Source organism: Psammomys obesus, unplaced genomic scaffold (genome assembly GCF_907164565.1).
Source record: "Psammomys obesus unplaced genomic scaffold, mPsaObe1.curated_primary_1811, whole genome shotgun sequence".
In the NCBI taxonomy this organism is placed as follows: domain Eukaryota; kingdom Metazoa; phylum Chordata; class Mammalia; order Rodentia; family Muridae; genus Psammomys; species Psammomys obesus.
In genome coordinates, this window is record NW_026594152.1 from 1,437,438 (window position 1) to 1,464,222 (window position 26,785).

At 48.9% G+C, this 26,785-nt stretch overlaps 1 protein-coding gene across 1 annotated transcript in view; it reads left to right on the plus strand.

Moving 5' to 3' along the window:
* Positions 1-12,608: 12,608 nt before the first annotated feature.
* Positions 12,609-26,785, plus strand: part of Hck (HCK proto-oncogene, Src family tyrosine kinase) — a 35,687-nt gene continuing 21,510 nt past the window's right edge. Inside the window, exons 1-2 of the mRNA XM_055618017.1 lie at positions 12,609-12,749; positions 24,959-25,076. Of these exons, the coding sequence (XP_055473992.1) occupies positions 24,960-25,076 (117 nt within the window). The 5' untranslated portion in view covers positions 12,609-12,749; position 24,959. The remainder of the gene's footprint in view (positions 12,750-24,958; positions 25,077-26,785) is intronic.

Genomic DNA, 26,785 nt, shown 5'->3' on the forward strand with positions numbered 1-26,785 from the left:
CGCCCAGCTCCATTACAGATTTAAAACCCACATAGTCAAGTATTTGGGAAACAGGACAGTTAATATCAGTATGCACCCATTTCTTCATTTATTTTATTATTTTATTTATACAAAATCATTGTAATTAAAAAAGAAAATAAAAGCCAAGTACAGAAAAGGTCACTCCCCTCTGTCGCCCGGTATCCCTTCCTCTTCAGTGTTTCTTGTATCTGGGCGGGTGTAGCTTACAGATTTTCCTCTGGTCACATGGGATCAGAGGGTAACAACCTTCAAGGACTTCACTCTCCGTGCTCTTGCTTGCTTGGGGGAGGGAAGGAAAGTCCAGAACGGATCTCATTCTGCAGCCCTGCCTGACCAGGAACATGGGACAGTCCCCCTGCCTCTGTCTCCCAAATGTCAGAGACTCAGGTATGAAAGAGCCACCCTGCCTGGCCTTTTCCATGGTCCTGTGCAAGCGTGTTAAGCCACACACATCACCGAGATGCCAAGTGGAGCCTTGCCTTCTCTAAGATGCAGGCTCAGAGAAGAGAGCGGCTTCACCCAGCACACACAGCACACTGGCTGTGCTGACAGGGGCAGGGAGATCAGGAGCCAGCCTGGGCTTCCCAGGAAGGCCTGGCCCCAGGCTCCCTCACCACCACCCCTGAAAAAAGAACAAAGTGATAGGAGGTTGTCCTCCCATCTCTTCCATCTGACAACCCTGCCATAGGGTGTCTTAGCCAAACAGGGGTGGGGAGATGGCCATGCCCACAACACGTATTCTAGAAGAACCTGCAGGCAGGACTGGTTCTGCCCCTTCAGGGAGGAGCAGCCCAGCTTGGTATACCCTGACCAAGAGGAAGTCCAGAAAGCACTTCCTCTTTTCTTGCCCTCTGGGGACACTGGGGGAAGGGGAGAGGGTGTTATGAAACTCAACCCTCCCCCCAACCTCCAGGAGGACCCATCAGCTGGCAGTGGCCACACAGATGGGGGTGGGAGGCAGAAAATGCAGTTTCAAGGACTCCCATCGCAAGCCCCATCATCTCCTATCCCACCCTATGCTGGCACTGAGCAGGCCACTGTCCCAGGAACAAGGACCATGCCTGGAGAGGTAAGCTTTGAAGCTACCCCTAGGCTGGTCTCCACAGCACCACCATAGCCTCATCACTGTGGCCCTGTACACTTCCCTCCTGGAAGTGGGAGTTCACAAGCAGGCCACGTCCCTCCCATTGCTAGGCTTCCCAGGCTGTCTGTGACACCTTGTGCCCTGACTATCTTCGTCAGCTTACCATCACTGGGACTGAACACCCGACATGGCAACTTCAGGCAGTTCCAGGGGAAAGCACCGTGGCAGGAGGCAACTGGGTCCACACCTAGCTCTTCCCGAGTCAGTGAGCATAATCCAGACAATTCCTGACAGACGTGCCCAGACATTCGTTTCAATGGGGTGCCGAATCCTGTCAGGTTGATGAGGTTAACCCTCCCACCAAGCATCTGGTCTTCTTGAACCTTAGGTCATATCACAACCTTCCCAGAGCCCTCTGAGAAGAGCCCCTCAGGAACAGCCTTCTCATATAGCCCCCCTTGGGGCCACCCAGGCTGGAGCCGTGTCCACCATCAACATCATTCATAGCTCACACTCATGATCTCTCTCTGTCTCTCTCTCTCTCTCTCCCACACACACACACAGTATTTTCTCTCCTCGGTCTAAATTATAGGTTTCAGCATTTGCCTCTGTAATTGAATGGTTGGACAGAAAGTTGGGAAGTTGCTTGGGCACCAAGACCATCTTGTCCATTTTTGTACTGCCAGATCCCAGCAGGAACAGCACCCTGTGGGGCCACTGAGATCAGTGGTTCAGTGGGTGAAAGAACTTGCCATGCAAGCGAGATGATCTGAGTCAAACCCCAGAACCTATGTTAAAAATTTTAAAAAGAAAAAGAAAAGTTGGAAGCAATAATCCCAACAGTCTTACTGTGAGATGGGAAGCTGAGATGGTAAAATCTTCTGGAAGCTCAGGGGCTAGCTAGCTTGCATTATGAAGCATAGCAGAAAGGAGGAGATGCTGCCTAAGAAGGTAGAGGAAGGAAAGAATTGTCCTCTGACCCCCATTTGCACACTGATACATGCATACACGATGATGATGATGAAACCTGAAAGCAGAAATGCATACCACAAGTCCCTAATATATATTATCACAACTAGACAGTGAAGTGTTGGGATGCCATCCTAACATTCACTGGTGGCTCCTACCTAAGAAGCCTCAGCTTCTTCCCCTGTGAAATGGGTCCATGACTACTACCTGCATAGACCTTGCAAAGCAAGAGCAACAATAGGCCAGCAGCCAGCTAAACATGTGACTGTGCCACAGTGCCCACTGGTGACAGGTGACAAGTTTGCTGGTATCAAGTGAAACTAGGGACGGGAGGTGGGGACAGTTAAACGAGAGAAGAACCTTTTTTGGGAAGTGGGGCCAGCGGTTGCTGAGGGGACATCTTAAAAGACTTGTCTTCCAGGGCTAACACTTGCTGCTCTTGTAAAGCCTGGCAGCGGAGACCTTCTGTCAGCACAGATGTGTGCAAACTGACTGTGGCTGCTTTGCAAACAAAAGGGGAAATGCTGGAGGCCTGAAGTAATGATTGCTGCAGCTCCCAACCCCACCACAGCTTGTTTTGAATAGTAGATAATAAACAATGTTTCCAAGGAATGTAAAATATGAAATGCAAATGCCCATGGACATAGGAAAATGTGTTCTGGAAGCAGCCAGCAGCCAGCTCACCACTGAGGGAAGCCCACATTGTTTCCTGGGTGCTGCCCTCCTGGGATGAGCTTTGTCTGAGTCTTCCACTCGCCAGGACCCCCTTCTCCAGGCCCTGCTTCCGGGCACAGCTAGCTGTTAAAGGCTCACTCCAGCACACCCACTGGCCATGAGAGTTTGAATTCTTGCTCCATCACTTTTTTACTGTGTGGCCATTCACCTCTGTGAGTCTTCCACTTATCACCGTCTCAATTCATTATAAATAACGGGCTAACGCAGCGTGATCCCAACTGGTGAGCCGTGGTGAGCACAGCCTCTGCCCTTTGCTTCTGTCTTCCTCCTAATCCAGGCCCAACTGTCAAGGACACCATCAGAACAGCCTTCCTAATTCTCCTTCCTCTAAAAGTCCTGCCCAACCTCAATTTTGTTTTGTTCACAAAATCTCTGGGGTGTTGCCTTGTTATACAGTCTCTCGTAATCCAGGCTGGTCTAGAACTCCCTATGCAACTGAGGACGACCTTAAACTTTTCATCCTCCTACCTCCACCTCCCAAGTGCTGGGATCACATGATGCTAAGCAAGAAGTTTCCAATGTTGTCTTTATTTCTTTAAATAGTCTTTGAGCTGGAGGGATGACCCAGCAGTTAAAGAGCACTTCCTGCTCTTCCAAATGCTTGGTCCCCATCACCTACACCAGGAGGCTCACAACTGTCTGTAATCCAGCTCCAAGGGATCCAACGCCCTCTTCTGGCCTCCTCAGGAACCCAAACACATGGCACACATTCACACATACACACAAATAAAAACAAATCTTTAGAAAAATTAAAGAAATAAAAGGCCTTTATGCTGTCTGAGTCCTATGGCTCACAAGTGACAAGTGAAAAGGGCATCCAAGGTTCCCCTCCCAGGAAACCATCCAGCTGTTCAAGTGCTCATCCCAAATCTTCCAGTATGGTCCTTAGCTCTTGTTTTGTGTAGATGATAAACAACATAACCACTGCACACCGTTTTGTGCTTATTCCCCCCAAATTACCCACATATCTTGGACTCCATTAATACATAACGAGCTTCTCAAAGTGTCTTGTTGGGGCTGGAGAGATGACTCAGCAGTCAACTCCATTCTCTGCTCTGCCAGAGGACCTGGGTTCGGTTCCCAGCACCCACCTGTAGGCTCACAGCCATCTGTAACTCCAGTTCCAGGGGCTCTAGCAGCTTCTGGTTTCCACAGGCTCCTGTATACATGTGGTGCTTATAAACACACATACAAATAACAAATAAATCTCTGTAAAAGTGTTTTTAGCTGGGCATGCTGTGGCCTACTTGTAATCCCAGCACTAGGAGAGGCAGAGGCAGGTGGATCTCTGTGAGTTTGAGGACAGCCTGGTCTACAAAGTGAGTCCAGGACAGCCAAGCTACACAGAGAAACCCTGTCTCGAAAAAAAAAGTGTTTTTATTGAAGCATTATTTACACACTATAGAATTCACCCTTTTAGCTTTTACTGAACAATGGTCTTTAACACTTTCTTCCTTTACAAGAATGTGCATCTGTTACCACAATTCATTTCTGAGCCACCAAAACCTTCCTCACCAAAGAAAACAATTCAGCCTTTAGCAGCCACCAACTCAATCTGCTTTCTGTGCCCACAGGTTTGTCCTTCTGCGCCCCTCAGATAAATGACATCACACATACATGGCCTTTATCCCTCAGCATAATGTTGTTGATCCGGGCTGAAGGAAGCGTCACTGCCTTATACCTTTCCACTGCCCTGTAACATTGCATTGTGTAGACACACCACGTTTCGTTTAACTGTTGATGGACACTGGAGCTGCTTCCGGCTTGGGGCTGTTGTGTATAACACCGACGTGAGGCTCCACGTCCTTATTTAAACTTATATTCTCAGTTCCCCTAGTCACACACCCATGAGTAGGATTGCTGGGTCTTATGGAATTTCCATGTTTAACCATCTGAGAGATTGCTAGACCAACATTTATCCCCCCCTCCAGAGATGAATGAAGATCTCTCCATCTTACGGACACTTGTTAGCTCGTGTTTATTGGTTTTACGTGTGTGTGTGTGTGTGTGTGTGTGTGTGTGCGCACGCCCCCTCGTGCCACAGCATGTGACTGAAGGTCAGAGGACAACTTGAAGGAGTTGGCTATCTCCTCCTACCATGCCAGTCCTGGGGATTGAACTCAAGCCCTTAAGCTTGACAGCAAGTCCCTTCACCCACTGAGCCCTCCCACAGGCTTCTGTCTATGTTTTGACTGTAGCACTGCTGTGGTTTCGGTCTGTATCTTTACACATGCTTGCTGGCTGTTTGTACAATATCTTTGTGGAGATGTCTGTGTACACCCCTTGCCCATTTAAAAATTATGTCATCTTTTGCTCTGTGCAGGGTTGCACCTACCTGTGATCCTAGCACTCAGAAGGCAGGTGCTAGAGAACTGCAAATTCTAGACTAGTCCAGCTATGTAACAAAACACTGTCTCCACTCCCTACCACCTCCAAAATAAATATATAAATGAAAACTTTGTGCTGTGAATGATACTATCAAGAAAATGGGGGAGGGGGCATGCATGGTCACTCACACCCTTAATCCCAGCACTGGGAGACAGAGGCAGAAGGATCTCTGTGAGTTTGAGGCTAGCCTCATGTGCATGGTGAGTTCCAAGACAGCCAGGAGTACACAGCGAAACCCCACCTCAAAAAATGAAAATAAGAAATAAAGAAAATAAAAAGATTACCCACAGAAGGGGAGAAGTGACGTTTTTGCTAAGGTACTAGGATTGACAACAGGAAGACGATTTTTTAAATTTGCTTTTTTGTGTTTGTCACTCTGCAGCCCAGGCTGTCCCCAACCTTATGCTCCTCCTGCCTCATTTGCTGAAGTCCAAGTCACCTATTTGTCATTGTTTTATATATCATACCTAAAAAAATTTGCCTAACCCAAAGCCACAGAGCTTTGCTTCTGTTTTCCTCGAGGGGTGTTTCTCCTGACTGTGTGTCTGAGCTTACACAGTCATCTCTATGATCTTCCCAGACTTAAAGATGTGAGGACGGGGGCTGGCTGCATTCCTGTGTGTATGACTGTCTAGCTGTCCCGGTACCTCTTGCACAATGACCATTCTTTCCCCTCATTCAGTTGTCCCTGAAGTTTTGTTGGAAATGAACCGGCTGAAGTGCTTCTCTTGCAGATTCTTCAGGTTAGTGTATAGAAAATACTGGGTTTTTACAAATCTTTACTCTTTTTGACAACTGCTTAGTATTCCATTATTGTACTGACCTTTTATTTTCCCAGGCTCTAGATTGTAGACATTCAGGTTATTTCCAAACTTCTATGGCTCCCTACTACAACCCACGAGGCCTCTTAGGCATCCTGATCATCTCTCTCTGAGCTGCCAGCGCTTGCTACATTGCAAACACTCTGTCACAAGCCATCCCCACCTTGCCCCTGGCTGACTACCTCAGCCTGATCACCGTTGTGCAGTCCATGCTTCCCACAGCAGCCAGATTGAGTATATTCAAAATTAGCCTGTTTTGCTCACTTCCCTGCTTGAAACCTCCCTGCTCAAGTCTCCCTCCTCTCTCAGTTAATACCAATCTCATTCATGGCCTTCACAATCCAGCTCACCACCTCTATCACAGGACCTCACTCATTCTCCCTCAGGCCACTCTGACCATTCTCCCTCAGCACTCAGGCCACACTAACCCCTGACTCAATGAACACACCAAGGGCTGCAATTCCTCAGGTCGTTTGCTAGTCCTGTTGCTTCATGGGACTCTGTTGGTCCCTGACTGCCCCACTTCCCCACTTTAGCAGGTCTTGTTCTCATGCTACAACCTCAGAGAAGCCCTCCGTGACTTCACGTCTCAAAGCCTGCGGCCTTCTCCGTGTTTTGTTATAACCCATATTATCCCTAGACAAAAGATGAGTTTGCAATCTCTGGTTCTTGCCCATCTTCCCCTCCAAAAAGTCAATTACGAGAGCACAGACAATGGTTTTGTTCATCACTGTATCCACACCATCCTAAACCAAGTGCAGCTAACAGTAGGAACCTCACAAACTTGAAAGAACGATAGATCCTGCCGATCTTGGGTGTAGCAATCCATTGGCTTCCTGTGGATCTCCTGTGGATCTCTTTAAACTCTACCCTCCTTGCAGAGATCTACAAGGTACTGGTTTCCCAGCCAACCTGTGGACTTCACTTTGGGCCTCTAGCAGTCACATAGGAGTTCTTCAGACACACAAAGCACCTTTTTGCCTTGAAGATCCAATCTCACATTCGCAATTAACATTGTACAACAAATCGCCCCCCTCCCAAACATAACCGATTCGAATAGTAAGAACATAACATTCTTGCCCTGCTTCTGTGGCTCATGAACCAGGGCAGCTTCATAGGCTTCGGGGTTTCTGCTTAGGCTTCCACCAAGCTGTTGTCAAAACCACATCACTTCAAAGCTTCATGGAAGAATATGCTTGCTGAGCAGCTCAGCCAAGGTGGTTGTGGTTCTTAGGGGCAAGCCTCATTCCTTCACAGTCATGTAGAGTTCTGCACACAGCAGGTTTGTCTGGCTTTCTCTTGGGTGGTTTCCTCTGGGATGGCTTCCCCCAGAGGAAACCACCCAAGAGAAAGCCAGACAAAAACCACATGGCTCTAACTGAGGCTGGCTAGGAAGACAGGAATAATGCTAGTGGCCTAACCTCCTGCTCCCTGGAGTACACTCAAGAAACTGTTCTTTGCTTTTAAAAGACAGACAGCGGAGCTGGGGAGGAAGGATGGAAGGAGAAAGAAATGTGGATGTGTCTCTGTCAGTAACTGCTTCTGTGCAATCATGGACACCTGACCTCAGGTCCCCAACACCTGTACCCCGAAAGCTCAGCTTTTGTGTACACTGTACCCCCAGCACTTGGGAGCAGGTAAAAGGGGAAGGGCTGAACGGATCCCTGAAGCTCATTGGCCAGAAAGCCTAGTCAAATAAGTGAGTTTCAAATTCTGTAAGAAATGTTGCCTCAAAAAACAAAAGTGGACAGCATTTAAGGGATGAGCCCTGTTCCCCCAGGCACACACTCAGCCTCTGGCCTCCATATTCACACTTGTGTACCACCTCATACTAATAAGCACATACGCCATGCATGCACAGCATACTACACATGTATACAGAAGGAAGGAAGTCCAAAAAGGAAGGAAGGAAGGAAGCAAGGAAAGAAGGAAAACAAGGAGAAAATCAAGGAGACCTGGAAAGGGAAAGAGGACTCTTGCTCTGGTGTCTGGATGAAGTCTCTCTCAAGAATTCCAGCCTAACACACACACAACTTGATGTGAACGTCGCCTACTCAGAGACCATACACAATTGTTGCAGAGAAGCAAGTATCAGTGATCATGTGTGAGGCCTGAGTGTGTAAGATCTTGAGTGTGGTCATCCTCCGCAGGTGTAAAAGTGCACTTCTCCAGGAAACAAGACAAGAAACTCCATTTACAGTAGAAGACATGTCTTAACCCCCTCCAGTGAGCCTTGTAACCAACAATTTACCTCATCAGATGGTAGGCCCACATCTTATCCAAGGCACCACAGGCTACCTTATAATCCCATCTGCCTGGGAAAGGGAGGGTGGAGGGAGACTTAGCAAATCCTTTGAGATGTAGCTTGAGGAGCTCCAGCTGTTGAGGCACTTAAGAGCAGCTCTCTTCGGAAGCCCCAGCCACACCCGAGTGTGCCTTATCCTTTCCCTTGCCAATGGTAGACTCCAATTCTGCTTTCTGCTAGCCCATCCTGTGGCCAAGTCAGGAACCTCAGATGTACCTGATGGGAGGGTTCTATAAAGAAGCCAGGCTGCTCCTGGCTGCAGCTTGGAGCTGAGGGTCTCTGGCCCACACCCTTTGCCACTGACCTAGCTGTAGAAGCCATAACCTATCCTTTCTTGATGTCTTGGTGACACAGTTCAGCTGTCTTCAGAAGGCCAAGGAACTAGTCTCCCAAGGTCCTGAATGCCAATCTTGGAGAGCGGGCACCACATACCCACTGCTCCCATGCCCTGTTTCTTCGCCTCTCTGGCTCCCATTTAGCCTTCTGGTCTCTGCTTACATTCTGCTTCCTCTGGGAATTTCAGAGGTTCCCCTGTGGATCCCTGCATGGATTCCCACCTTCTAACCCTTATTTGTGTGACTACTTAGTGTCCTGCGTTAAGATGAAGCAGTCCTGAGGCCCAGGCTAGGAGCTGCCTCATCCTCTGATTTCCTTAGCTCCCTGCTAGGCGCTCATCACTCAGCAAGCACTCCATAAAAGTGCGCTGATAAAATGAATTGGAGATGTTGAATGGAACACTCAGGTCAGGGTTACTTCTCAAGGCAGAAGGAACACGAGAGTCTAAGTTTAGACACTCCCAGCCAGGATGGCTTCCTGCCCCAGGTCCTACTTCAGTCACAGATTTCAATGACAGTTGTCTTTCCAAGGTTCCCAGAGTCCATGGTCTCAGGGCCATCATCCTTCTCCGGTAGCTTCTTTCTAAACTGCACGCCGGCTCTTTATCTTTGGAGCAAGGCAGGTGGGCGGGCACTGGCTCCCACACACAGCTCCAATCGGAACCCTGCCAGTTCCAAGTTTCCAAAATACAGGCAAGTGTAGAAATCAGTCCAAGCTTTGACTATGCCTGACTCTTCCAGTGACCTTCTTAGGTAAGTGCCATTTTCATTGCCACGTGGCATGAGGAGACTGAGGCTCAGAGAAGCTGACTTTTATAGAAGCTAATGGGCAAGTAGCAATGCTATGGCTGCATTTCCCTGATTCTTCCCCTAGCCAGCCAGATTGTCCACGACAATGGCAGGATGGATGAATGACAAGAAAGTTTGCCACTTCAAAGACTTGTTGTATACTGTTGTAGCATAAAATTTGTCAGTGTATAAATGTTTTAATGTAAACATCAGGGTTAGGTGGGATTTGTTTTTATTATACGTTGTGTGTGTGTGTGTGTGTGTGTGTGTGTGTGTGTGTGCGCACATAAGTATCACAGAGCACTTGAGATGAGAAGACAACTTAGAAGAGCCATGTCTTTCCTTTCACCACAGATCCTGAGGATCAAACTTGGGCTATCAGGTTTGCAGCAAGCATTTTTACACACTAACCTGTCTCAATAGCCCTTGATGGGGTCTAAAAATACATATTAGCTCCTCTTGAAGACGTTGCTGTTGTTGATGTTTCTAGCCAGCATATATGTCTATGCACACATGCATGCCAGAAGGGGGTGTGTGGCTCCCTGGGACAGGAGTTACAAACAGTTGTGAGCCACCTTGTAAATGCTGAGAATGGAACCCTGGCCCTCAAAAGGAGCAGCCAGTGTTCTTAGTTTCTGCATCGTCTCCGCAGCCTGGGGGGGGTTAAAAGATGACATCATCAAATGGCAAGGATGTGGAGTGACTGACATTCACATGCTTCTGGTGGAAACACAAGTCATGCAGACACTTTGCCCACTCAGCAGTTTATGGTTCAGTTGAAAAAACACCTGGCTCCAGACCCAGGCTGGTCTCAGACTCACCCCAAAGCTGAAGACAACCATGGGTTCCTTCTCCATCTCCCACGTGCAGGGACTACAGGTGTGTGTCACTGTGCCCCGTTTGTCTGGTGGTGGGGCTCACACCCAGGTTCCTGTGCCCTCTACCAAGTGATTGTAGCCTCACCAAAACAGTCTATATTCCAATTAAGGGCATGGTTCCACGGGCAGGTATTACCACGAGTACCACTACTAAGCCTAGACTCACCAGGCTTAGTATTCATAATTGTACCATGTAAGTTTTAATTACATCTACTTACCTGACAACCTGAGTTTGATCCCCAGATCCTATAGCAGAAGGAGAGAGACGTCTCCCCAAAGTTGTCCACACGCGTGCCGTGGCTCCTGTGCACACACACTCCTGTGCACGTCCTACACACGTACACACAATAAGGATAAACTTTTAAAATATTCTAAAAACAGAATCTGACTGTGTAACCCTGGCTGGCCTGGAACTTGTTGTGCAGACCAGGCTGACCAGGAATTTATACCAGCCTCTGCTGCTCACGTGATGAGGGTAAAGGGGCCACCGGAACCAGCCTATAGGCATCCCTCACCTAACATCCCACAGAATCGCGTGTCTAAATGCCGAGGCCCTTGTCTCAAGGTGGATAACGGGGTTGGGGAGGTTAGTGAGAGGGGTGGTGATAATGTGTGTGTGTGTGTGTGTGTGTGTGTGTGTGTGTGTGTGTGTGTGTGCTGCACAATGCCCTGCCTCCTGCCCTAGCAGGACGCTGCAGGTGCCAGTCGCTAACTGTGATGCTGCCTCATTGGCTCCCTTCCCACCTCAGTCTCCTTCACTCCGGAGATAACAACGTATTGTTTATGTCTCCCACGCAGACTGTGTCCAAGTCAGTTTAACGCGCTCAAAACTCAGGCTGTTTTTATAAATAGGGCAGGCGTTGTGTATATTAAAGCACACAACAAACGCCTAAGTGTGGGGTGAGTGTCTTTCTCGGCAGGGGTTGCGTGGGGTGGGGGTAGTCGGCCAGGCTGTGTTCGGGACAGGTCTGATTGTCAGAAAGGGGCAGAGAGTGCTCCTGGGCCTAGCCATGGAACCCAGGGATGCTGCTAACCTTGGGCTGTGCTCACAAGAGTCGGTTACCCAATACACAGTGCTGCTGAAGCCCGCATACACGAACGAACAGAGACGCCGGTGGTCTGGCCTGGCTGGAGGACTGCTGTTGGGTTTTGGTAGGTGTGGATCACAGGTCAGAGCTTCGGTCCTTGTCTTTCTGAATGATGCTCTCTGCCCTTGCTGGGCGGGATGCCACGCAGTAAGAAGGCCTCAGTGGCCTGCCAGTCAGACTTCTCCCTCCTCAACCTGGGAGGTCCTCTAAGCAGTTCCAAGTCCTGCCCAGAGCAAGGCAGAGAACTCCCGAGGGCGCCAGACTTTGCATGGAGTTTGAATAAGCACCGGGCTGGGTGGAAGGAAAACCGCTGCGTGTGGGAGGGGCTGGAGGGAGGTGGGAACCCACTTGACTCCTGGAGGGCGTGGCCAGACTAAAAGGGGGCTGCATGCTTTCCGGGGCTGGCCGACAGTCTTTGAAGGGAAGGGCTGGTAGCTCAAGGGCAGGACCCGAGGTTTGAGCCCTATGGATTAGGATCCCGGTGGCAGGCCGTGGATTCCATCCTTTCAGAAGGGTACATTATAAATCTAGTGAATAAGGGGCAGAACGAAAAAGTGAGATTAAAAATCCTTCACCGGGAGGAGGCAGATAGTTTAGGCATAGACTCCTACCGCCAAGCTTGGCGAGCTGAGTTCAATCCCGGGAATTTAAGTTCTAACCTCCACACCACGCTGAGGGCCGCGTGTACTTACACACATACACACACTCACTCAATCAATAAATGTAAAGCAATAAAATCCTTTAGGGATCTTATGAGTATTGGGGCTCTTGGGTAGGGGGTCCAAATCCCTGGGGGGGTTAGAATCCTTTGGACCCGCTCAGACCATCCTCAGGCGGGGCTTACATGCATTAGTTGGGGGGACTGGGAATCTTTGGAGAATGGGTCAGACCTTCAAGTCTGATTCAGTCCTTCAGGGATTGGTTAGGGCCCTTAAGGACAGGGTTAGCAACGAAAAGTTGAAGTTCTTTGGAGGTGAATTAAGAGCAGGAGACGGGAGAGCGTGGGGTGGGGTTAGGATCTCTTGGAGGGAGGAGTCGGGGCACTTGGGGGAGGGGTTTACATCACCCTGGGCGTGGCTAAGGCGTCTGGAAGGCCAGTGAGCGCCAGAGGGAGGGTTGCGACTCCGGCTTGTGCCCAGACAGGTGGGAGGGATCCAAAGTCGCTGGTATCCGTAGCTCTGACTCGCCCCGAGCGCAGACACAGCCTCTGCAGCCCGCAAATCTTCACTGCTTGCTCCGGGCTCGCGAGTCCGGGACTACCAGGGGCCGCAGAGCTGGGGGGTCGTTCGAGCTGCGAGGATCCGGGCAGCCCGCGAGGCGAAGGGCGGGCGCCCAGGTGAGTGCGGAGGCGGGGGTGGGGGAGGGACACCCCTAGGACGTGCGGACCTCCGGCACCGGGGAGCTGGGGTCCTGAGCGAGCAGCGGGGGTTTCGAGGAAAGAAGGCCGTCCCTAGGAGCGACTGATTGGTGGTGGGATGCGCCCTCGACAGAGGGTGGAGGGTAGCCAGGTAGCTAGGTGAGGGGAATTGCCGGCCCCCTGGGCCACCCTGCTGATAGCCTTAGATAGAGGAAGCTCAGGCAGGGGAGTGACAGTGCTGAGCTGACGCCTCTCTGACCAGGTTCCCCTTCTTTCAAACACACACTTACTCACCAAGAAGAAGAAGCAGGAGGGGAGGGAAAGGCCCTTCAGTTCCCACTGGGGGTGGGTGGGTGGGTGGCAGGTCACGCCGGGTAGGCAGCGGTCAGGACTAAAGGAACAGCTGGGCCAAGACGTGCCCATGCTCGCCACACCCAGGCCCAGCCCGCAGCTGTATGTCTGAGCCCCCTGCCTTCCTGGCTGACCCCTAGCAGATGTGCAGCAAACCCCAGCACCTCTTCCACAGAGGCCACAATCTACCACCCTCTCCTCTTTGTGAGATCCCGGCATGTCACTGGCTGCTCCCTGGATTCCAGCTTCCTCCTCTGTAATACTGGCTGTTTTAAGTTGCCCTCTGAAGCCGAGTAGTCCAGGGAAGGGGGGCGGGGCGTGTCTGCAGAATTCTGGGCAGGCGTTTGGCTTTTCTGCGCCTCTGTTTCCATAGTTGTGGGATGGGGTGGTAAGAAGATAGGTTGAATGTCCCTACATCCAAACTGCTCCGGGTCAGAGGTGTTTAGGATTTCAGAGTGTGGCAGGATTCTGCATGTTGAGGACATAGTGAGGCGTCTTGGGGATGGTGTCTTTTAGACCTAAGTCTTAAAAAGGAAATGTGTGTATGTTAACGCACACCTCTGTGTGTGTGTACAGGTTGGTGTGTGCTTGGGTGTTCATGCACACACAGAGACCAGAGGACAACCTCTGTTGTTTTTCAAGCAAAGGCCGCCATGGTTTTGGAGATAGGGTGTCATTGGCCTGGGGCTTGCTGGGAAAATGAGGCTGGCTGGTTAGTGAGTTCCAAGGGTCCACTTGTCTCCTCCCTAACACTGGAATTAGCAAAACTCCCAGCTGGCTTCCCCCCCCCCCCCACCGTGGGTCCTGAGGGTGTAACTCAGTTCCCCCTGTTGGCAAGTTGCTTTACCAACTGTCTCCTGAGCCTGTGATTTTTACACACTTCATACTCACAGCGCAGAGATAACCAATGTTGTATTTTTAACGGCCCCTCCATTTTTCCTTCAGCGTGCAGCCTCAGATCATGTGTGGGCTTTCCCACTGGGATCATCCTGTAGGTGCCCAAAATGTTTTGGATTTTAGAGCACTTAAGATCTAAGGTTGGGAATGCTCCCACGCTTTTGAAAATGAAATTAAGAACTTAAGGAAAGCCTCCCCGCCCCCAGAGGGGGCTCTGCAGTGAGGAGCGCTCACTGCCCTTTCAGATGACTCTGTGTTCTCACGGATCACAACATGCCACAATCGCCTCACAGCTGCCTGGAGCTCCAGCTCTAGGACACATGCATGCTCTCTGTCACTCTCTCTCTTTCTCGCAAACACACACTAAATAGGAGGGAGAGAGAAGACTAAAGGAAAGCCCGTGCTTTCCAGTGTTTTCTCATTCAGCCCAAGAGATTCTCACCCCGGCATCACCAGGAAAGCATGCTGAAATGCACATTGCTAGGGAGGCGTGGGGCAAGGTCCTGAGGGTTGTCAGTCTCAGGGCTGCTGATGCCACCAGGTATCCCACTTTGAGAATCACTGCCTGAGCCCAGCACTGACCCAGAAAGGCCTCACAAGGGACCAGTAACTGTCCAGTGGCCTTCTCACCATTCTCCTTCTCTGGAGGAGGAAAGATGCTGTTTAAAGGAGTACATGCCCCCTGTCCCAGGAACCCACCAGCCAGAACTGACTAATGTCAGCGTGTGGGTGCATTTGCTTAAGGCTTTTAAGCTGTAATGGGTAATACCAAAGTCCCCTGCCTCGGGTCCTTCTCAGTTCTCTTTCTTCCTGTATAGGAGACCCCATTACCAAAAACCATTCCTTCCTGTCTGTGCCTCAATACACAATACTCAAACATGTCCCCTGCGCTGGGCCGATCACAGCAGGGCTGGCTGTGGCAGTACACCTACAATCCCAGAACTTGGGAGTAGAGGCAGGAGGAGCAGGTTACAGGAGAGTGGGGGGCGAGCCTGGGATCCCTGTCTGCTGCAAAGCAAAACAATCTATATCCGTTCAGTTTGATCAACAGGGAATGCATCCCAAGATCCTGGCGAGTGCATGAACTGTAGATAATGTTGTTTCTCACATATCTACATATATGTGTGTGTATGTGTGCGTGCGTGCGTGCGTGCATGTGTGCATGAGGAGGCTGGCGATCGATGCTGGGAATCTTCTTTGATTGTTCTCCATCTTACTCACTGAGGCAGGGTTTCTCAGTCAAACCCAGAGTGTGGCAATATGTCAAGCCTCCCTAGCCAGCTCACTCCACAGATTCCCTGTTCCTGCTTCTGAGGCTGGAATTAGACAGGCTGCCACACCCACCCAGCATTTCTGAAGGTTCTGGGGATCAAAATCCAATCCTCTTGCTTGCACAGCAAGTGGTTTAATCACTGAGCCATCTCCCCAACACACTCTCTCTCTTCTATCTCTGTCTCCCACCTCCCCATCTTTCTTTCTTTTTCCTGAGGATGGCCTTGAACTTTTGATCCTCTGCCTCCACCTTCTGAATGCTGAGATCATGCTTGCAACAACCCTAGGCTTATGCCCTGGGGATAGAACCCAGGACTCTTGTGCATGCTGGGTGAACATTCAACCAGCTAAGCTACATCCCTAGACCATGTTCTCGTGGCTTTGAGAACTTCAACGATGAGACACGGTTGGGGTGTCTGATTTGGGAACAACACAGCAGGTGAGAGTGAAAAGCTGCCTGTCGCCAAGCTGGCCACTCTGCCATGTAAAGGAGACAGTCAGCTCCAGCCAAGGGGCACTTGGGTTGGTCAAGGAACAAAGCAAACAGGAAAGCTCTCTCCCCCCAGACACCATTGTGACTGCTGCTGAGACTTCTGGGATCTGAGGAGGCCATTGATGCCACAGGAATTTGCTAAGTTCACTGTGTCTTCTTTTGTATGAATCCTCCTCCTTATTCCTCTGAGGCAGGATTTCTCACAGAGCCTGAAGCTAGGCTGGTGGCCAGCACGCCCCAGAGATCTTCCTGTCTCTTGTCTACCAAAACACCTGGGTTGCAGATACACCTGGGTTGCCACTACACCTGCGTGCTAGGGACTTGAACCCAGGTCCTTACAGATGCATAACAAGTGCTCTGCCCACTGAGCCATCTCCTTAGCCCTCTGAACTACATTTTAAAGAACTCTTGTGTATTTAAGAGATTCCAGCCCAGGTGATTTCAGGTCTCATCCTGTACTTCTCAAACTGCTGGCCTTGAGGCAGATAAAAGGAGATAAAAGCATCCCAGTTCACAGATGCTGCAGATCTCTGGAGCTTACCACTGGCCTAAGGGTAAAGTCCTAAGAATTTGATTGGCAGTTGAACTAGCCACTGGAGCTCAAGCATCTCATACCAACTTTCTAACGTGGGAAGAGCAGAAACCAAAGTCTTGCTTCAGATGGTAGAATCCCTTGCTTCCGGTGACCCAGGACCCAATGTGGATCCACCCTGAAACTTCTATTCCACCTGAGAACAAAGGGCTGGACCTCCGGGACTCTTCCTGTGTGCATAGAACTTACAGCTTGGCCAGAGGAAGTTGTCTCCAACAGGAGGTATGTGAGAAGCAATGTTCGTCAGAGATAAGCAGCGTTGAGTAAGGATGGTTCTCTCAGAAGGAACCCAGTGTGCCTACGGGAACTCTGTACCCCAAAAACTGCTTTAGAAAGGAACTTCTCGTTAGAAAGATGCCCCAGCCCTATGGCTGAGCTGTTCCAAGAACAGAAAGTTCCTATAAGCAGACAGTTGTAAGCCATGAGTCCCCACAATTGCTGTTGCCTCCCTGGGCCTCCTTTTTGGGTTCCTCACACCCCCAGACCTCAGCCAGTAGACTCTGTTGCTGACCCCAGGGGGAATGACAGGAAGGAGAATGCATTCTCCCTGCCACGGGAATGTCTTCTTTGGGCCTTCATTTTCTGATCTGAAGAATGGGTTCCTAATTCTGGTCTTCTGGTCTACAGCTATGTATGGTAAGAGAACACAATGTGCTCACACCTCAAACATGGATGGAGGGTCCTTCATATGCCAGGCACTTACTAGGTAGCCATGGCTTCCTTGTCACCAGCTCAACAAGAGATATATTCTCCATCTTCACCCTCTGTGAACCTACCTAGTAGCTTAACTTCTTTTGTGCCAAGGCCTGCTATCAGAGTTTTTGCTAATCAGCCATTTACCCAGGGGTGTGAATTGTAGCCCTTTGCTAAGACTCTCCAATTCTGAGCAGAATTCTGTGTGTGGTATTAAGAGGCAAAAATCTAATTCAAGTTGGCCCAAGCAGCAGAGGAAGTTATTGGAGAGTCCACAAGACCCCAACTTCAGGCCAGCCTGCATTTGACTCTGTCAATCTGCATGTCTTTATTTCTCAGCTCTTTCTAGTTACTGAAAACGACTTTCACAGGCAGATGCTCCTTGGTCAGAACTGAGTCACACACACCCAGCTTGGCTTCCGTGGCTACGTGGCTACGGCTCTGATTGACCTAACTTGGTCACAGATCTCTGCCTACATGAGATGCAAGAGACTGGAGCCAAGGCTACCTCAGCCCATGAGCCGAGCCTGAGCAAGAGGTCCACAGAGAAAAACCGGGAGCTGCTGCTAACAAGGGCAAACAGATGTCACACAGGAAGAAGCTACAGCTGTCTCCCTCAGGATGTGTCTCAATTCACTTCTGAGGAAGCGAAGGCTTGCCTAAGGTCAGACAGCAAGCTTTTGGCAAAAGCAGGGCTAGAGCATACATGTGTTCAGAAACCGTGCTTAGCCCAAGGATGCCCAAGCAGGCTCAGCCTCCTCCTCGCCTTGGAGTCTGAGAAGACCTGCAGCCTGGGAAATGGCCAACCAGGCTAACTGGCTTCTATTGGTCTATCTGTCTCTCTCCCTCTCCAACATAGCATCTACAGAACTGAGGCATCTTAGAAGTAGGGAGGACCTAAGACACAAACACAGTGAACAGTGGGATTCAGTGTGGGACTGGGGGCTACCTTTACTTCCAGTGCCTGATTGGGAACCACATTAGACAAGAAATGTTCATGTGGAAGTTTTGAAAAGTTTGTCACAGCCTTTCTCTCAGGAGACGCCAATGCAAGCCTGAGAAGGAAGTGCTTCCTAATTACAGAAAGAAAAATGAAACCTAGAGAAAGGGCAACTTGTCCCTCACAACCAGTCTGTGGCCGAAGCTCAGGACCCAAACTCCCAGCTCACCTTCACCCCACTGCACTGAGGGTTTTCAGATCTTAGTGTTTCCTCACACTGCTCCACAAACTAGAATGAGAAGAGAACTAACCCTACAGTACAAAGCTAGCTTTACCCAGATGCAAAACCAGACACACACAGCCATATCCCTGACAAACATGGTTGCAAAACAAACAACAAACAAACAAAACTGAATAAAACACTTGCAAACCAAATTCAAGAACACACTTAAACCATATGCTACATCCATGTTGGTTTAACTCCAGGAATGCAAGCATGGCTCAACATTCACAAATCAGTAAATGTAACACAACATATAGATAGAATTAGGGACAGAAATTACATCATCATCTTCATAGATTCAGAAAACGCCTTTAATGAAGTTTAACATCTTTTTTTGATAAAAGCCCTGAAAAAACTAGGAATAGAAGGAACATTCCTCAACATAATAAAGACTTACTACCACACACTGATAGCCAACATGATAGTAAATAGGGAAAAACTGAAAGCATTGCCTCCCAAATAGGGCATAAAATAAGGGTCCCTACTCTGTCCACTCTTATTCAATATAGTGCTTGAAGTCTTAGCTAATGTAATAAGACAAGAAAAAGGAATAAGAGAGGGAAGAATTCAAATCATCCCCATTTGCAGAGTACATGATCCTATACTCTTGGGTTTGTTTGTTTTGATTTGGTTTGTTTTGTGAATTTTCTGAAACAGAGTCTTTCTGTAAAGCCAGGTTGGCCTTGAACTCTGTATATAGTTCAGGCTAGCATCAAACTCATGAAGATTCTCCTACCTCAATCTCTCTATTCCCTATTTAGGTTTATAGATATAAGCTGTCAGTTTATGATCCTACACCTAAAAGCCTCTGTAGATTCCACCAGAAAACTCTTAGTTCTAATAAACATTTCTAGCTAAGTAGCAGGATAAATGGTCAACATTAAAAAGCCATAGCTTTTCTATATCTGAATAATGAACTTGTTGAAAACTAAATCAGGAAAAGAAAATCCTATTCACAACAGCTTAAAAAAATACCCAGGAATAAATCTAACTAATAAAAGACCTTCATAGTGAAAACTTCAAAACACCAAAGAAAGAAGCTGAAGAACACACTAGAAGATGGAAAGACCTTCTGTGTCCATGGGTTAGCAGACTTGATACTGTGAAAAAAAAAATGGCTATGTTACTGAAAGCAATATGCAGTTTCAATATAATCCCCAGCAAATTCCAAAAAAAAAAAAAAAAAAAAAAAAAAAAACCTTTTTTCTCCCTGCCCATCAATGACCCTTTTCTAGTTTCCTGGGTTCTACAGGCACTTGAAGTTAAAGACATAAATCTAAAGATTCAGGGCTAGTGCCCACATGTGAATAAAAAAATTAGACATCTTTTTTTTAGGGTCTGGGTGACAATTTATAACCATGAGTATAATAGTGGTATAAATGATAAAGGAGTAACCAAGAACTTAATGATTGGATTTAAGGCCTGCTTTGCAGAAGGGAATGCATGTGTAGGTTTTATAAATCTGGTTAAGAACCCACAGCTGAGGGAGCTCATAGGCCCCAGGAAAGAACATCTTACTATTATTTTGCTAATAAACATACACCAAGCTACCCATAGATTAGTCTTACCAGAGAAGTTTCTTTGTTCAATCATGATGGTTAATGCAGAAACTCACAGTTGACAGACTGAGTGTGCACATGTACAAGAATGGAACTAGAGCTATATATCTTACTGTGTACAAAAACCCACTCAAAACAGACCTTCATGCAAGACTTGAAGCCGCCAGGGAAAACATAAGGTAAGCACACCAAAACAGAGGCACAGGCAAGAACTTTTCTGTAAAGGACTCCAAGAATTATGAATGGGCTTGTGTGAAATTAAAAAACTCAGCAGTCAATGGAATGGAAAAAGATTTTCTAGCTACAAGTCAGAAAAGTGACCAATGACTTCAGTATTAACTGCAAAAGCTAATGACAAGAATCCAAATCATCTAAGCAATGAGTGGGATACTGAAACGAACATCCCACAGTTCTCAAGAAAGAAATACAAGTAGCCAATAGCATTTGGAAAAAAAAAATGTTCAACATCTTCAGCCAACAGGAAAATTCAAATTGAAATCACACTGAGATTCTGTCTCACCTAATCAGAATGGCCATCATCAAGAAAAGAAATGAGGCTGAGGAAGGAGGATCACCATGAGTCTTAAGCCAGCCTGGGCTGCAGAGAGCTCCTGTCTCAGCAAACAAAAACCAAGAGGACAATGATAAATGCTGGTGAGGACGTGACGGAAGAACTTTAGTCAATGCTAGTGCAGCTACTATGGAAATCAATATGAAAGTTTCTCAAAAACACTAAAATTAGCTGGGCATGGGTAGCTCACGCCTTTAATCCCAGCGCTCGGGAGGCAGAGGCAGGCGGGTCTCTGTGAGTTGGAGGCCAGCCTGTACTACAAAGTGAGTCCAGGACAGCCAGGCTCTGTTTCACAGATAAACCCTGTCTTGAAAAACAAAAACAAAAACAAAAACAAAAAAACAAAGCAAAACAAAAAAGCTCCACTAAAAATAGAACTATCATATGACCCAGCTGTACCACTTCTGGGCATGTACCCAAAGGCTGTAGGTCCACACAGTGTATGTACCTAAAGGGCTGTAAGTCCACAGAGTGGCACATCCTTGTTTATTGCCCTAGTCGCAATAGCCAGGAAATGGAACCAGCCTAGAGGTTTATCAGCAGCTGAAGGGATTAGAAAAGAAAAGATATATAGACACAATGGAGTATTATTTGTTTGTAAAGAAGAATAAAATTATGTACTTTTTAGAAAAGAGTATGAAATTAAAGATAATTATGATACATAAAAGAAGCTGGATTTGGGAAGACAAATGCCATTTTTCTCTCAAAAGCAGAATTTACATGTAAATTTGCATATATGTGTATGGTGTGTATATGTGTGTGTGTGTGTGTGTGTGTGTGTGTGTGTGTGTGTGTGTTTTGATATGCCATCCTGTGTGTCCAGATTTCACTTCTCAACTTGATCCATGGAGCAGGAAGCATATTTTGACACTTTACTGTCAAGAACCAGGTGCTCTGAGCAGGTGACCCGTCACTGAAAGATGGCTAGCAATAAAGTGCTTGCCAGCAAGCCTGACAAGTTTGGCTCCATAGGACTACATAAAGCTGGACACAGTAGCTCATGTGTCTAATCCCAGGACACCCCGTGGGAGAACAGGAGGCGGAGGCGGGAGGGTGAATCCCGGGAAGCTCTCGGGCCAGCTCACCTTGTTCTGCAGCGGTGAACAAGAGGCTACAGACACAAAAGGGACAAGAGTTCATTCTGGAGCTGAGGGGCCATAGCACGGAATGCAGATTAAGGTCACCCCTAATTCCATGTTCCAACATGGAAGTAATCTCATAAAGTTTTTATGGCAACAAGACAAAGACAATTATGAGTCGAGACACTTTTCAAATACGTTGATGGGAACATGAGTCATGGCAAAGTCTCTGCTGTAGGCTTCAGATGCTCTCTGGTCGCTTTCTGATCAGTGGAAAGTGGGGTTTTATTAATTCAATACATTTCGGAAGGTTTCTATCTGCCAGCCACAGGATGTTATAGGTGGTAATGGAATGTGTCTAGGAGACTCAAGATAGTGTGTTAATTAGGCTCTGCATGTGCACCATGGCAGCCTTTCTACAATGGAGTTCTAGTCAGCCAGTCCGCTTTTGTGGACATAGCTCCTTTCCAGGAATTCTCCTTCACAAGGCCCTTTTTTAAAACATGGTGGAAGGGGAAGGCCAGCAGCCAAGGTCGTCCTCTGAAACGACCCCCACACACAGACACACACGCTGTGGCACATGCCCACCTGCTCCAGAGCGATAGGAATTTCCTGTTTCAGAAGTTTCTGCTGTGACTGCAGCTCCTAGCCAAAGGAACTGCAGACTACCCTTGCCTCTTTGCCACTTGTTTGTTATCTGGTGGGGGCTGGGCTTGAACCCAAGGCCCCTTGCTGCTGAGAAAGTGCTCTAGCACTGAGTCACACCTCCCACCACACATGCCACATGCTCCTTGCACATTTGCTCTTACATGGAAACATTAGGGCTGTGGCTTCTGTGAGGCTTTACTGTGCCCAGCGCTTTCACTTCTGTCAGCTCCCGTAGGCAACCCCCAGGCGGTGAGACAAAGCCCGCTATCCAGGTTGAGGGCACAGCACAGTGGTAGGGTTCTAGCTGGACATTCATGCTGCCCTGGGTTGCATCCATAGCACCAGGAAAGGAAGAGAGAAGGAGGGAGGACCCCCACCATCCTTCCTGAGAGGGGTCTGGAGTTGGGTTTCATGAATATGTAAATCGTCCATGTAAATGAAGCTTAATATGCACTCCATGATTGGGGCCTAGGGATTCTGTGCAGCAGTGCTCACAGCTGCATCTGTCAGTGCCCATGCAGGGGGATGGAGCCGCCTTGCCTCACACAGCAAGTTCCTCCTGCTGATCAAAACATACCAAATGTTCTGTGATGTTAGGCAGTGTAAACACGCACACACAAGATGCCGCTTAATTTCCCAGAACTTTTGTCACTAATCAGAGATGCTGGTTTCAGTTCTAAGCTATAAAGCAGTTGATTCACTGTGATAAATTTTCAGATTAATGATACAGAATTCTAGGAAGCTGAGTGTGTTTTTTCCCTAGGATAGACAAATACTGGTAAATACAATACTGGTAAAGACATCATGTGTTGGCTTTTTATTTTTGTTCGAGACTTACATTGGTTGTTCTGAGGCAGGGGTCTCACGTAGCTCAGGCTGGCTCTTAACAACTTATGTCTAACTGAGTTTTCCCATCCAAGTACCGCCCAGGCCCAACCCTTCTTAGCTTCCCTGATCAGATGGGAGGTGGTGTGTTCAGCTGCTACGACCATAGCGAAACCAAGTTCTCACCAGTTCAGAACTGACAGCGCAGTGCCGGGGAAGCCAGTACTTCCTCCTTCAGTGGCCTGCAGCCTGCTTTCTCCAAACACACACGGGCCCATGCAGGGAAAAGAAACACTTCCGCCTTTTTTGCAGTGAAGTCTTTATGTAGGCCGTCTCCTGGGTCTCGATGCCAGGATCTCACACATGCTAAGTGTGCCCTCTGCCACCCAGCAACGCCCTTAGAGCCCTACATTGAACTTCCGTCTCCAGTTACTCGGTCAGCACTCGGGCATCCGCTGCAATCCTGGCACTAGAGAACAAGGCCTGAAGAATGTGAGCTTGAGCCTAGCCTGGGCTACATAGACTGTCTCAAAGCAAACAGGTCAATGGCAGGAAAGTCTGAGAGGTGTGCCTCCAAAGGATGGAGTTCTAGCCTCTCAAGCCCCAGAACTGCCATCCCCCAGGGCTGGACAGCCACAGCGATCTCCGCACAGGGCCCATGCCCTGCTTCCATAGTCCTCCGTACTTGGCCCGGCGAACCGTGGTTTCAGTGCAGATTGAGGCACTGGAGATAAAGCTCAAGGGGTGAGCTCAATAGCCAGTCTGAAAAATAAAATTAAAGTTGAAAGCACAAGTTGAACCCGGAAGTCTCCACAGTTTCCACCCACCTCCTGGCCTGTGAGATGTGGTAGCCTCGTCACATATCTTTCCTGCTTGGGGAGCTCCACCTCTCCAAGCACATCCCAAGCGCAGGGTCTATGTGCTTGCTGGTCCCACTGCCTAGCATACTCTACCTTCAGAGAGTCAGTTGTTATTCAGAAACCTGGGCTAATTTGACCCAAGAAAGGCCTTCCCCATCTGCCCCATCTCCAGGGCCCTGCCCAGCTATTCCCTAGAACATCCTCTCTCACTGCCCTCACACCTGTCACTAAACTTGTCATATCAGTTACCCGTTCACTAGTTTGCCATCTCCTCTTCATCTTCCCTTGAGCTCCACAGGGCATGGGCTGGCTTGTCTTGTTTTTGGTTTAGAAAAAGAACATAGATGTTGGTTAGGGGCTGGGGCTCAATTGGAAGATTGCTTCCCTGGAATGCACAAAGTCCTGAGCTCCATCCCCAGCATCACATAGATTGTGTGTGATGCTGCATGCTTCTAATTCCAGCACTTGGGAAGTAGAGGCAGGAGGATCAGGACTCACATAGGTGAGCTGGAGGCCAGCCTGGGATATAGAAGATGCTGTCTTAAAAAAAAAGATGTCAATTGAATGAACAAGTGACCAGATAAATCTGGATTGTCAGAACCATGTTATTGATCGTCACTGCTGGGACTTAATGCATGGTGACTGTGTGGTGTTATCTCATGCCAGGGATAACTGGCTCCCCTGGGTGCTGGGGTATCATCCAAAGGCGGTGCTGAGTGTTCCTCGCTGCCACGGGCTTCCCCATCCTTCCAGCGCTCTGCAGTAGGGGACTGGCTGGGGTTGTGAGTGGAAATGACAAATGAGGTGCAGTGGGGTGCGGAGGTGAGAGATCAGCTCACCCTAACCCCAGGCTGGTAGTACCCATCACCCACACACCCCCACATGGCTCCATAGTTCTGCCATGCCATTTCCATTATTTTCACAATTTTTCTTAATGGACTCCCCATTCTGCTGGTCCTGGGAGCCCAGGACTAGAACACTGTGTGGGCTTATGGCAGATGAGCAGGGAGAAGGTGAGGACCCAAGCCGTTTCCCTCGGGGCTGGCAGGCAGGGTGGGAATGTGAAGACCCCAGGGGCTCTCTCGGGCCTCAGCTCCTCCCCAACTTCTCCCCTGTTGTCTACAGGATGGGATGCGTGAAGTCCAGGTTCCTCCGAGATGGAAGCAAGGTCTCTAAAACCGAGCCGAGTGCCAATCACAAGGGCCCTGTAGGTGTACCGGACCCCACATTCTCCAGCAAGCTGGTGAGTAGGGCACCCGGGAGGCTCTCCAGCATTTGTCAGAGGGTCTTTAAACCCCTTCTTCCACTGGCCCAGCGAGATGAAATCAGAGAGAAGTGGCCCCATGTGCCACCTCCAATGCTTTCCCAGGCACGGAAGCCGCTTCTTATGTAGTAGCCGGGATCTGGCCCAGGCCTCCGCCTCTCAATAGAATCAAGTGTGGACCTTGAACCTGGGCAGACAGTGATGGAGGAAGACATCGACTTCAGGGGCTCCATACATATGTGTACCCATGTACACACAGACCTGTGCACAGATATGCATTCACACCCATGTGAACATGCATGAGCATACGTCACACACATGCAAAACCAAACCAGCAATCGTGGCTATCTTAGTTACTTTTCTATTACTGTGATAAAATATCATGACCAAGGTGACCTGTAGAAGGAGTCTATTCGGGCTCATGTTCTAGAGGGTCAGAGGCCATGGTGGTGGAACAGGGGCAGCAGGTGGCAGGCATGGCGGTTGGAGCAGCAGCTGAGCACTCACATCTTGAGCCGTAGAGAAGGAACCAGAAATGCTGCGAGTCTTTGAACTCTCAAAACCTACCCCCAGTGACATACTTCCTTGAGCAAGGCCACACTTCCTAAGCCTCCCAAACAATGCTAACGATGGGGACCAAGTGTTGAAATGCATGAGCCTCGGCAGACCACCACAGTGGCTGTGCTGAGAGCAGCAGGGAGAGTAGTCAATACAAGGTGTAAGGCAGGGACTGGGGAGGTAGCTCAGTCCACACAGTGCTCTCCACACAAGCATACACGCTCACCTCCAGAACTCCTGTAAGAAAACCACAAAGCCACACATGGAGGGACCTACTTATGATCCCTGGGGAGCTGGGGAGGCAGAGGCAAGCAGATTCCCAGGGCTCACTGGCCAAACATCCCAACCTCATCAGAGAATGTTCTGCCAGGGAGAGATCTTGTCTCAACAAAACAAGTAGGGGGGCTCTGGAGGAGGAATGCCCTAACTCAGCAAGAGCATAGAAGCGAGAGTGGCTGAGGCAGAGGTGAACGCTCACCCGGGTGCGGTGGTTGAGGTGGTGAGAGGCAGTAGTGTGGACCGCCACAGCAGGTGGCTAGTCCCACACAGCCACACCGAAAGCCCAGCAGCAGGAATGACAGCAGCTATGGGCATGGCTGTACTCGCAGCAGCACAGCAGGTGTGATTGCTGACTCTTCTCTAGACTCCCGCTCTGTTCTGTGCATAAGGAGCAGGTATGTCCCTGAGAACCTTCACCTGCGTCTGGGAAGCAGGAGGATGGTGCTTCAGGGTGACTGAAGTCCAAAGAGTCTCGGAGGTCCTGGGGTGAGGAGCTCAAGCATCTGGGAAGCCATCAATTCCAGAGTCTTTCGACCTCAGCCTGGAGCTGTGTCTGCTCTGTAGCCCTTTGGTCCTTCCATTCATTTGCGAGTGGTAAGGGGAGCCTGCCATTCTTACTGCTTCTCAAAGTGAGCTCTTCAGCTGTTGGTCCCTTAAGAAGGTCTTCCTAGGGGGCGGAGAGATGGCTCAGTGGTTTAGAGTACTGGCTGCTCTTCCAAAAGACCCAGGTTCAGTTCCCAGCACCCACATGGCAGCTCACAACACCCTCACATAGATGTATGTGCAGGCAAAACGCCAATGCCTAGATAGATAGATAGATAGATAGATAGATAGATAGATAGATAGATAGA